The sequence below is a fragment of the Aquila chrysaetos genome, chromosome 3 (assembly GCF_900496995.4).
Source record: "Aquila chrysaetos chrysaetos chromosome 3, bAquChr1.4, whole genome shotgun sequence".
Classification (NCBI taxonomy): domain Eukaryota; kingdom Metazoa; phylum Chordata; class Aves; order Accipitriformes; family Accipitridae; genus Aquila; species Aquila chrysaetos.
In genome coordinates this window covers 8,594,933-8,607,874 of record NC_044006.1, presented here as the reverse complement: position 1 = coordinate 8,607,874, position 12,942 = coordinate 8,594,933, and the positions used below count along the sequence as shown (strand labels likewise).

The window sequence follows — 12,942 nt, the reverse complement described above, 5'->3', positions numbered from 1 at the left end:
TAGTTTTACTGGGATAAAATAAAAAATATATAGGTACCTATATTTAAGCATTTAAGCAGTTGTAACTAGCTCATGCAGTGCATTTTAGAGATTTAAGAAGCCCATTCTATGCAACTATTCCTCGTTCTGCCCTTTGACAGCACCGGAGTTTCTGCTTCAAACCTGATTATTATCGATTTCCTTTGATCGCAGATGAAACACATGGCTATCAAAAGAAAAGGGCAAATAATTTACAGGAAGGAAAGAGTATCTGCACCTTGCGTGAGCGTGAATGAGTATGTGTGTCTATTTTTATATGTGGGAGGTTTGTGGAAGGCTGTTTCTCAGTTTTTTCATTTGTTTTTTACAATACGGTTAAACCATGAAGCAGCCTGTTGACCTATCCCAAGGCCACAGGTCAAACTGTTTGGCAGGGGAGCATAATTTGCCAACATTGCGCATATGGCCACTCATTAAGGTCACTTTTGAAAGGTGCCCTTCAGTCCTTCGCTGCAGTTGCCAGGCTGCTCTGGGGTCCCACAAGCACCGGCCCTTGTGTGACCACCCCGGGAGGGCGCAACACCCCACACAGATGCTCCACGAGCACACGCCGTGTTTAGATGCAGCTGTGAACAGCAGACATGTTGCTCCAGTCTTTTTTCATTTTCTCATGTTATTCATGAAGCCCTGCTGCTCTTGCAGTCACCATGGCCAGTGGCGAGAGCTCTGTGCCTGTTAACACCCCACAGATGAACAAGTTGGGGGCAGAGTCCTCTCACACCCTTGACAAACCTCTACAAAATAAACCTTACAGCCAGAACAGGCATCTACGCTACGACAGGTATGGAGCTGGCCTGAAGAAGTAAGCTAACAAAATGATTTAAGGTGCAAACTAATGCCCTAGAGAAAAGGCAGCAAAAGAAATTTCATCAAAATTAAGCTTTCTTGAATAAATAAACCTTAAGTTACCTACCAGAGGAACCCAGTATGTGTAAAGCGCGCCAAGCCTCATTTCAACAACAAATTGAGAGCAGGCCAAAAGCAAGAAATAAAGGTTGAAGAAGTATTTGAACTGGTTAAACAACACCTAAAATGAAAAAAAAAAAAAAAAAAAAAAGAAAAGAAAAGAGGGAGGGAGGAGATTAATGGAGTTCAGAAATTATGCATATTGAAATAACCACCAGAAATATTTTTGCATGCTCCTCTACTGCCTAAATGCTAACTTAGGGCAGTCTTAAAAGTAGTCCTGGACACTCAGGACAGATCTGTGTCTGGTTTGCTGCTGCTCTGAGGCAGCCTTTGCAGAAGGCCCACCAAACACAACCCAAACTTTAATTATTTCCTCCAGCTCCCAGTTCTGCATCTGTCTACTGTAAAACCACTGAAATGAGGGAAAGCATTGGGGCAGGATGATGAAAAGCAACTTTCTTCACACTTACCCCAGGGAGAAATGTAAAAAAGTTGTATTTCTGATTGTTGATCACATTGCGGGGGTATCTCTGGTCTCTCTTCTCTGGATGGCCAAGCCAAACAGTTCGAGGCCTTGGGTCTCTCCTGCCACAGCATCTTAAGCACTCACAACACCTATGGAAGGAACATTTCATTTTAAATTAATGCGTTAATTTTTAACACGTTTCTCTGACTCACAAACACACACCTGAGACCCTCTCCACCAGCCAGGCAGAACGGCTGAGCATCACTTCTTGATCTGTCACTCACCACCTCTCATCTGTCAATTATCCACTGTATTACAAGCATCTTAAAACCCAGAGCCTGACTTCCTACCAAATAGACACTCTGCCTGCTAAAGCCATTGCCAGCCTGCCTCGCAGTCCGCCGAGCTACGAGCAAACATCTCGTATGGTGTTGGAGCTGTTACTAAAACATCACGCAACCATGTGTTCAAAGCTGGTCAGGCCTGCGGCAGTGCGAGAAATGTGCCTGCAGCAACGAGGCCCAGGGAGGCTCCGTGCCTTGCTTTCAAGAAACCGATGCACAGAGAAGCGTGGACCAAGCTCATAACTACACTGAGTCAGTGCTGGCTGCCGGGAGATCTTCTGCCTCCTGTGAATGAAAGGGCTTCAGGAAGCAAGGAGGTGTGGGGTACAGGCAGAAAGGTCCCCTTACATCAACCCTGGATGGCAGGTTTTATGCCAGAAAGCTCCCGTGAATCAAATAGTAACAGGTACTTTTTATTAGTGCTTCTGTTTCCTTGTTGGTATACAGAAACTTCCTCAAACAAAAGGAGGCTTTCCCCATTTACAAACTAAACTTAAACAAGAATGCATACGTGTAAAGTGATCTCGTATGTCCTCAAGAGAAGAGATGGAGACAGACGTTCTCCTTCCCTTCCTCGCAACCCCGACTTCATAAAAATTTATACCTTTTTAGCAGAAGGCTTTAATATTTGCATATTTGAATTTTTGCACTTTAAAATAGTCTTGCCAAGGAATTATAATCTATAATCCTCTAAAAATTAAACCTTAGGAGGAATCTGAAAGGAGATACTAAATGATTACTGATTTTATTTTTACACAGTATTACAGTCATTAGCTCTGTTTATGTTAATGGAAAATTGTGTGTTATTCATTAGTAGTTAACGTACATTCTCATCGACTGAGAACATGCACTGTAGATCCAGCTACACAGTCTCAGTTTGTTAGTTTAGCTGTAGTAATTCGTGTTTTCAGCTCTTCAGGTGACTGTCCTGCTGCTGCACCACCGCAGAGGCTGCGAGCTCAGACAGCCCAGACCAACGCCTGGATCCAGTGCTGCAAACCCAACCTGCCAGGGAAACGGCTGCAGGAATTTAAGTGCATCCTATTTTCAGACAGACTAGTCCAATATAACTTCTCCTCTAATTTTTTTCCTGCATTTTTGTCTACTTTGTCAGCAGTATCTCTGTTCTTGCTCTATTTAATACTGTCACGATTCAATTATCCAGCTCAACAATTACTTTTTATATCTTGTAATGCCAGTTTTCAAAAAATTATTCAAAATAAATAAAATAGGAACACGTCGACATGCTGATTTTTTACTTTTTCAACTCAGGCTTATATTAAAGCCACTTATTTAGCATAATTTCTGGCCTTTGCTAAAAGTTACATGGTTGCTAAAAAGTTACATGGGAATTCAGGAAAGCCACACCAACTTCACTGAAACTGATAAGGTTACTAAAGGATTCCCTCTTCTCGCTGGGGGAGATATTTAAAATCCAGGCTATGAGATGTGAGCTAACAATCTAGCTCTCCCAGCACCTCTTTAAACCACCAGTACACAACACCTCACCAAGGATCCCCTCAGCAGCCCCGGCCCAGCCGGTGCCCCGACCTCTCCCCGCCGCTGTTGGGGAGCTCTGGACTCACCCGAGTCAATAAAAAAATCCCAGCGATGGCATGTGGTGCCTATATTTGAAATTACCCAGGTTAAAATCTCCTCCAGCACACAGTTGGGTGTCATACGTAACAAAACTGTATTCCCTGTTTTGGAAACCATTGCATGGCCTACAAACTTCAGGCTAGGTGTTGCTTTTCTCAACCAAAAGATCCCGGGATGAGGTGACAGGAAACACTTATTCTCTAGAAGAATGTAGAGGATCCACGTGCAATTCATTAAGTAGTGGTAACACCAGAGAACCGTGACTTTCTTTCCACAGGCCGGAGCCTGCCCGCCATGGCCCCCAGGCCACCCCAGCCTGCCCGCCACCACCTCGAGGCGCCTCACGGGGCCTTCAACCCGGCTGCTGCAGCCAGCGGAAATTCAGCTCTCACACGAATTTTAGTGAATAAAACCATGCGCTGCTCGACGTAACGAATCCTTACTTGAGGCAATGAATCAAACAGAGCATTGGTTACTTCGTGGGAGATGCGAGGACTTATCAGAAATCCCTCTTGCACCTTGAAAAAGCCTCTCTGCGAAATTGCAGCATTGTACCCTCCCAAACCCCAAAAGGGTTACTTTTCTGTTGTCACTGCTTCTTACTGAAAGCCAATCTCTCCCCAATCCCCCTTGTTCCTTTAAAAACAGACCTATTGAATTTCACTGACAATTGGGAAAGCCAGTATCAGCCAGATTGATAACCAAAAGCTTCAGAGCTCTTACAAACATCTTTCCAGAAAACACCGCTAAGATCTGTTCTTGATTCACGGCATTCTGCCACAAAAGGTCAGTTAAACACACATCTAACCGAAAGAAATAACTATTTAAGGAAGCACACAAAGCATTCAGCTCTTGAAGACACTGCCTTGCCAGAAGATACATGCAGCATGATGAACAGTTTACAACTCGCCACACAGAAGGTGGTTTCCTACAAAATACCGGGTTTTTATGTTTTATGCCCTGCTGGATGCAAATAAACAGAAAGAAGTGTTATCAGTTAAGTCAATTCCTTCAGTACGGAAGAGAAAGAAAAACTAAATTTGCCTCCAGAAGTAAAGAAAAGGTGTCACCATGTGATTCGGTGCTCCATGAACAGGCAAAGACATTAACTTCACAAGGCTGACTTGCAAGATAATTTCTCACAAGCTTTTAAAACTAGATAAAAGGATTTTTGCATAATCAAATTACTTTGACATTATTATATTTCATGAAGAGTGACAGATGAGCCCTGAAAAGGGTGGATTTTCTCTAGTCTGTGCTCAAGAACAACCTAAGTCATAAGGGTACAGATGCCACCCAAACACAGGAGAGAAGGTTTTCTCACTCAAAGAAGCTTTGAGACCAAAATGCTGACAAGACAGCAGAGCACTACATAGCACCCACATATCGGTACTGAAGGAACATAAAATCACAAGTTTTGGATGGTGCCGAACAGTCTCTTACCAGCTCCAGGTAAGTCAAACCCTCCATTCCAAAACCAGAGGACTTGTAAAGTCCCCCAATTTCAGTAACTATCCTACTGCTTTCACCTACACACATTTGTCACTGACCATGTAGAGGTCAGCTTTACCAAAGCCTCTGCTGTCGTCAGCTCTGACTTGCAAACCGTTCATTTGCTGAAGAGGAGAAAATTAGGAGAATGCAGGAAAATCTGACAGAAATTAACACAGTGGGTAATGCGAACAGTTCAAAACTGTGATAGCCATGAATACCTAGATCAAATTACTGGAATAAAATAATTGTAGATGCTTTACTGTTCAAGTATATACAACAGGCATCTGACTTCCTACAGACTTGCAGCACCACTACTGCCATCTCTGCCTACCTTTATACAGGGACATTGCCTGTTATTCTGCTTTTGTAACATTTCTAAGACAATGGAATTCCATCCTTGACTATTCCCTAGGTAGTACCATAAAACTGTAATTAACCTAAGTACCCTAAATGTAATCCACTTCAAAAAGTCACACTTTTCCCTGAAACTATCAATTTTTGTCAAATCTACAAACATTTTTTTCCTTGTTAAGAAAAACTAACTAGTAGATTTTTCTTCCCCACGAAGTTGTGTATAATACCCACATCTGAAAGGCAGTTACCAACATGAGACAAACAGTAAAGTTGGCGTAAAACACTCAAATTCATAAACTCTACTTCAGAAGTATGTTAGCTTGATAGCTTTTAATTGCAGTTTTCTTTCATGTTTGCAGATGGAGACCTAAGACAAATAGTCACTTGTACCCCAAATACATTTTAATGGAAGATAGTGAAAATGGTGGTATTTGGATCACAACAGAAAATAGATATGCTTGGGGGGGGGGGGGGGGAGGGAAGGGGGGAAAAGGAACTTTTCCTTCTTTCACAATGGAGAAAACCACACAAGATTAGCCTTGATTCCATGTTTTAATGACTGTGAATTCAGAATGACCTCTACAATAAGGCTCCAAATAAGAGGCTTTGCCCAAGGGAGCAAACCTGGTGTCCACATACCCTGTTTCATCACAACGTGCTTCCCAGTTACAGAGAGAGTAAGTCGGTCCTTGTAATCAGACATCTGAAACCAGTTACCTTTGTTTATTTTTTAGGGTGGGCCTCTTCTAGGGATTATACTCAACAGCAAAAAATACCTATGCGCCTATATCATAATATTTACAATAGGATAAGGCTTAAAGAGGGTACTACTAGAACTTAATATATTTTTTACTTGTGCTGGGAATTTTTTTTACAAAGTAAAATTCACCAGTACACTCCAAAGAACTTTCCAAGTATCTGGGCAGATCTTCAGACCAGTACCTAAATCTCCAGAGCAAACTTCCAGACATTTTATTTAGTAAGTTCAATGACTTATCAGCATTTTTTCTTCATGAATGTATAAGAAAATGGCAAATGAATCCCACAAACTAATCAGAACATTTAACTTAAGAAGAGCACACTCTGCCCAACTGTTTACATACAATTATATTGCTTTTAATCTTTTCTTTTCCAAATTACTATGAATTCACTAGTCTCTGAATGCTAACACCTAGCACTGCAAAATTGCTTACACTTGCTTGGTTCTAAATGAGACAGCAGCCCTCAGTGCTGACGGCACCTACAAATGCAGGGAAGTAGAAGGCAATTGCACAAAATTACCCCAAATTTAGCACACATTCTGCAATCAAAGCCATGACCTCTCATGGTGTTCCCACCACAAAGATTCTTGTTGCTGTAAGAAATTTAATTTACAAATGCTGAGTTACTATAAGGTTTGAGAATCAATCTAAAAATAATGCAGTTCCAAGTATAAGCAAGAAAGGGCATGGGAGAATCTCCTGTGTAAAAATAACACTTCTGTGAAATTCCTGCCTGGCTAGAGTCACAGTTTTTGCAACCTCCTGAATTACAGGGAAAGCAAACTGAAAACCTAATTAGACAAACAAAAGAAAAACTTCCTGCCTAGCAAGTTTTTGAAGGCGATTATCAGTAGTATCAATGCTCAAGTAAAGAATATACACCATTTCTACCAAGAATTCTCCTACGTAGCCTTTTAGCAAGAGGTTTCTATGCAACGTAAAGGAATTCATAAAAAAAAAGTCCAACCAATGAACACAATACTACAACCAGCAATAACAGAGTCGCACATTGCAATGCTTTAACTGGGGAGGTTTATCAGCCCTCTGGAATCCCATTACGTCATTCTCTCAAAGCCTCCTCCAGAGCATACAGTGCTCAGCAAGTAACTCATGCACCAGTGGCTGAAAATCAGCAAATGCTGATTTTTATCCCATATACATTCAAAGATCCCCAAAGAGTTTTTGTTATGAAGGCACCTAGCCAACCCCAGTGCTGGCATTTAACTCTTACCTATTCTGTGACCTTTTTTTTTTTTTTCCTCTTGTCCCACAAACCACCCAGCACGCTGCCTGTGCTTTCCTGGGTGGGCACAGAGCAGAAGCCCACAATCCAAACCCTGGGCTAGCGGAAATGTTATATCTGCACACCAACTGTGCAAGTGTCAGCCCATGGCTTGTTGAAATAAGTTAGAAAAATGAGCTTTTGGTAAGTACACAGACATTTCTAAAGCACAGACCCATGTGCTCATTCTTACAGGCAGATGTTTATCACTACCACCCCCAAAGATATTCAATTGCCGTAATTTTTATTTTTTAAAACTTTTCAATGATGTCTTAAACTTCATCATGGAAGAATACATTACCAAGCTCATTAGTTATGCTTTAAATCCCATATATGACATCTGTGCTCCTTACAAAGTGCTTTACACAAACAGGAGCGGCTGCAATGGCAGATCGTACTTTAATGGCAGATTTCATTAACCTACCCAGGGTGACTTGCAGACAGGACAGTTTCACTGCCCGAACCCTTTCTGTCTTACATGTGCTGATGTTGCAATGTGAGTAAACACCAGTGTCCATGGCTACTTTGATTATTGCACCAAGTTGGGTTGGCACAACACCGGTGAAAGCCTGGTGCTCGCCAGCATTGCACGGCTGCTGCGCACTCACAGGAGCCAAAGCAAAAGCCCCCAAAGCTGCCAAGGACTTGTACTGCGGGGAGAGACGGCCACGCTTAGGGTGCAAAGTCCTGGGCTGTGCCGCTAGATATCCGACTTGGGATGCCCACATGCTGGGATGACAAAACACAACTCATACTGAGAGCAAAAAGTAAAGAAGATGCAGAAAGATGGGTGGTGAACCTAGCAAGGAACATTTTCAGACAATCTCCTTTTCCCTTTCTCCTCTGGAAACTGAATAACATTAACCGTGAAAAAAACATTCTGACAAATCCATTCAGTTGGGTACCAGCAACAAAGTACTCTGAGCACATACAAACAAGTACACAAATGTGTCTTCAAATTATCCTGGTGCTCATTGAATAAAAAGTCCTTTTGACTGGGGCTATCAGCTTTGTCCAGTTACCTTACTTGTTCCCCCCTGAAAGAATTTTACAGGCATTGCATAGTTCTGTGATCTACTGTTTCTTTGGATACCATCCCTATTTTTGGGTATCAAGCTTAAAGACCTGCATGATGAGGGAAGGGGGCTGCTCAGGCCATCACATTACTCCAAAGTTTTCTGCTCAGGGCAAGGTCAGCATCACTGGAGGAAGTTGGCTGTTTCTGGCAGGAGAGAACTATCAGCATCATTAGGAATAACAAACTACTTTCCATCAGGAAATCAGAAGACTACGTCCTTGAGAGGGAAAGAAAGATTGTCTAGAAAAACAGCTGAAAGTTTACATTGCTGCTTAGAGATGCTGATAAAATTAGCATGCAGTTTCCAGGAATGGGAATCGCAAAGTTACAGAAATGTAAGCAATTTTCTATAAAAGTTTAGGAATACACATTTCTAAACATTCCTCCTCCGTTTCGCAACTGAAGCACTGAAGAACAGCATTGCAATACAGTAAGCTAGCAAGTTGCTGTACATCATGAACTTTTAATCTTACAGAAAGAACATGAAAAATATATGAAGACAGCTTATATGGGGAAGCTTATACAGCATTGTGTTATTCACATTTTAAATCATAACTCTGCAAAAATAATAATAAAAACCAAATTCACAAATCCCCAAATAAAATCGCAACCACTCAAAAGCATTTCTTTCAATGTGAACTGTATCAAAAACCTTGAGTCCTGTAAGCGATGTGGCCCTTCACCTGCACAGGTATCTAAATGAACGGAAGGTGCTGAACAACAGGTCTATGGTGTACTTCACTTGGGATTATATTTGTTTACAAAAACGCATTTTTAGTGATGATGTACGAAGCAGTAATATGACATATTGACTGTCAGATGCCAGATTAATAGCCATGACCAAGGAGCCGGTTTTATTTATAAATGCAGCATGTTTGATGAACTATTTGAGAGCAAATGAAAAATGCTTTCATAAGCATTTTTTCATATAAAACAAACCTAATGGAAAGAAGTGTCACATTTGTCTAATACTGGGGTAGTATTTGTCAAATTAGTGGTGAAGTTCATCAACATATTTAATCACTTCTACAGCAAGCACATTTCTTGGATGATGTTTCTATGTTTCTCACAGGCTGTGCTGTTAAGTCCTTGGCACCTCTAATATGCAAACCAACCTTCCACATTTCATTATTGTAAAAGCATATGAAGAATTTTCCATTGATTAAAAAAAAAAAAAAAGCCACAGAGCCTTACACAACCACCTAGCCTTTTTATGCACCTCCACAATTCAAACACTCCCCTGTTTCACGCCGTGCAATGGTGCAGCTGGGGTGGCTGAGGAAGGGGCCAGGAGCGCTGCTATTCCTGCAGCCCACCCCTGCCAAGTGCTGCGGTGCAAAACAGCTCGTCTGTGGGAAACCAGCCCAGCTCTGCACGCGCTGAGGCACACCCACATGCAAGCAGACGGAGGGCAGGAGCTCCCATCTCTGTTGACTTTGAAATGGAATTTGCCATTTTAAATAGAGCCAGAGTACACACACACATACAACGGAATGGCTGCATGAAATGTTACTGTAAAGCTCCTTCTTCCCCATCCCGTTCTGCATTCTTCCCCCCACATTTCTGGATCAAGGCCTTTTTACAGCACAGAGGAAGCCTGAGCACAGCAGTTTGCTGGTTTCAAAAAGAGCCTTGCAGGACTGTGGACTGAGACCATAAGCTATTTAGGGAAAAACTTGTGTCATGCACTTAACGGAGCATCTGGGGTGCTTCAGGAACTTGCGGCTCCCTTCCCGGCATAACTCAGCCCCTGGGAAGCTCAGACTCACTTGCCATCCCACCAACCGTCCCGCTGCAGTTAATGCTATCCTTCCCTCCTAATTGGCACACATCTCATAGTGGTTTTCAGAGTGCTGCAAAGCATTTGGAAGAATATGGATGAATTCAAGGCATACAGCTGCAGAATTTAGAGGTTAGCCTTTAATTGCAGCAAGGAAGATCCACATTAAAGTTATGCTCAGGAACAGATAACCACTTCTCCCACTGGTTTATTAAGCACATGGTTTCTCTTCGACACAGATCTCAGCTGTCTGTACCATCATTCATCTCTGCAAGGCTACCATGCGAGTTCTTCCCTGGCTTCTCTTCAAAGTACACTAGAGACTGAGGCTGTAATGAAAGCCTTGTTTGGATGACACCTGCTCTACATGAGAATTAGCCATTTCTTACTTTTTTATTAACATACATGAAGATTTCTATGAAGTCATTCAGTACACAAACAGACATCTGTTCCCCACTCCAGAAGTCCACACTGACAAAAATCTTTGTCTGAGAACTTGCCCCCACTGGTGGGGAGAAATCCCCACAGCAGAAATTGCAGTCAGGGCTACGCTAGGGTGAAGCCTTTCAAGACTTGCTTATCCCTGGGTTTTCATATGTATCAAGGAACATAACTTGGAAGGCTTTTGCTTGGGTTTTTCTCAGAGGAAACAGAAGAAAAAAAGTCTTGATTATGGCTTAGGATTCCCAGGACTCTGTCCTGGATGTGACACCAGGGACCCTCCCTGACTAGCTGGCTGATTTCTTCTTTGGTTTATAATACTGGTTTGGATTTGCTCGACTTTGATGCTTTGCTATCACACTATCATTCGACCAAATTACTAACATATCACAGGCTACTTATCAGTAAAACAAGAGTTCCTAATATATAAGTCCCATGCCCAAACAGAGTTACCACACCAAGCGGAAACCTCAAATCCAAGTTATTCAGACTGCTATTGAGAAAAATCCTAAGCAATCTTCCTTCACAACTTCACACTGCCAGAATTTCTTGCTATCACTGGAAACATCAACTCTGTGACTGCTAATCAAGTAGAGTCCACAACCAACGAACCATAGCTTAGGTTAGACGAGGGCAGTTTCTGTTAGACACTACTAAACACATCGTAATACCCAAGAGGGTCCTGGTGGAGATCAGAGAACTTTAGGAAAAGAAATCATTCAAGAAGCTTTGAGGCATTTCTCAGGCCTCCACCTCTCCCTGATCCCTTTCAATCACGTCACCAAATTTAACGCCATGGTGGCTGTACCTTGTGGAACTCGCCCAGTGATCCATGTGACACAGGCTCTGAGGAATTACTTGCTGCATCACACACACCTCCCAGCTCAGTATCAACTGGCATGGATATTGCTACATCAATTATTAGAAACAATGTCAATAATAAGGAATAATTCTAATAACGAATAAACTATGTAGAACAATTTCAGTTAGAGGAATCTGAATCAAAACTATCACCCAAAAACATAACAAACAAGGGAAAAAGCATCAATTTCCTCTTGTTCTAACAGTCAGGATTTCCTTCGATATTTTGGTTTATTTTGCTAATATCACTCACCACATTCTAAAAACCAAATTATCCAGGGACAAATGAAGCCCTGCAATAACTGACAGCCAGGTAACTTGGATACCCTGTACACCCCACTGTGTACAAACCAACCCGTCTGCATAGTGCTGCAATTCCCTACCAAAAAAAGTATTAAAGGACCATTTGTCTTATTTAACTTCCTGCATGGGAATACCAGTATAAATATGTTCCTTGAGGAACACATCCCACGCTCGGGGTATTGCAACATCCCACACCAAGGATATTGTATTGCTTTAACTGATACAGTTAAACAGAGCCTTCTGCGTTTAGACAGGGACCTTTGTTACAGATCTACAAACACCATTTCTGGTCCAAGGCTATTCCTCAGCAAAGGCCGAGCGCTCGCCCAGGCACCAGCCTGTAATTCTCCAGCCCCGCGCCAAGCGCAACAGCGGGGATGACAAACAGGACGGACAGCAGGGATGGTGTCAGGCAGCCGGTGACACAACCGCCTCTCGCCCGGGCCAGCCCGGCCATTCCAGCGGCGCCCGCGGGCGTTCGCTGCCCCACTTCGCCGGGCCGGGCTCGGCTGCGGCGACCGTCAGCCGCGCTCGCTGCCGCCCAGGCACCGCTTTGTCTGGAAGGCTCTTGATGGAGAAGGCGATGAGGATAAGGGCCGGCCGGGATGATTTTTTTTTTTTTTTTTTTTTTTCTCCCCACGCAAGGGGCTGCCAACCGGCAGCTGATGGCTGGCCCCGCTCTCCCCAGCCCCGGCGCCCCCCGGCCGCAGCCCGGCAGGCTCCTGCCCTCCGCCCGGGCGTGCCACGGCAATGGCGTCAGGAACAACCTGTCAGCGCCTGCCTGCCTGCCTTCCCCCCCACTCCCTCCTCCTCCTCCTCCTCTTCCCGCCGGGCTCGGACCACGGCCGCGCAGGGCAACGCGGCTCCCGCCTGCCCCTCCGCTGCATTCCCGCGCCCCGCCTGCCCCGGGCATCCCGCAAAGGCCCCCGAGCGGGGACCCCGCCGCCGCCCCGAGGCGAGGGGGCCGGTGGTCGCGCCGCCAGCCCGCCCGCCCCCCCCCCCCGCCTCCCGCAACACAGGCGGCGGCCAGACGAGGAGCGGGGCCCCGGGCCCGCGAGCAGCGGGAGCTCACCCGCTGCGGTGCTTGCTGTCCATCCGCTTCTTCTGCCGGACCGGCTGCAGCGGGATGTTGTCGGTCATGGCCGCGGCTGCCGGGGCGGAGCGGGATGCGCTTCCCAGCAGCGCCTCGGCCCGGCCCGCCGCCGTCTGGCGGCGCCGCCGAGGGGGCCGG

The 12,942-nt window shown here is 44.3% G+C and overlaps 1 protein-coding gene across 1 annotated transcript in view; it reads right to left on the bottom strand.

Moving 5' to 3' along the window:
- The window catches only part of ATP9A (ATPase phospholipid transporting 9A (putative)), a 65,676-nt gene extending 52,734 nt beyond the window's left edge, over positions 1-12,942 (bottom strand). Inside the window, exons 1-3 of the mRNA XM_030009570.2 lie at positions 12,784-12,942; positions 1,419-1,563; positions 953-1,066 (exon numbers count right to left, since the gene is read on the bottom strand). Coding sequence (XP_029865430.1) covers positions 953-1,066; positions 1,419-1,563; positions 12,784-12,851 — 327 coding nt within the window. The 5' untranslated portion in view covers positions 12,852-12,942. The remainder of the gene's footprint in view (positions 1-952; positions 1,067-1,418; positions 1,564-12,783) is intronic.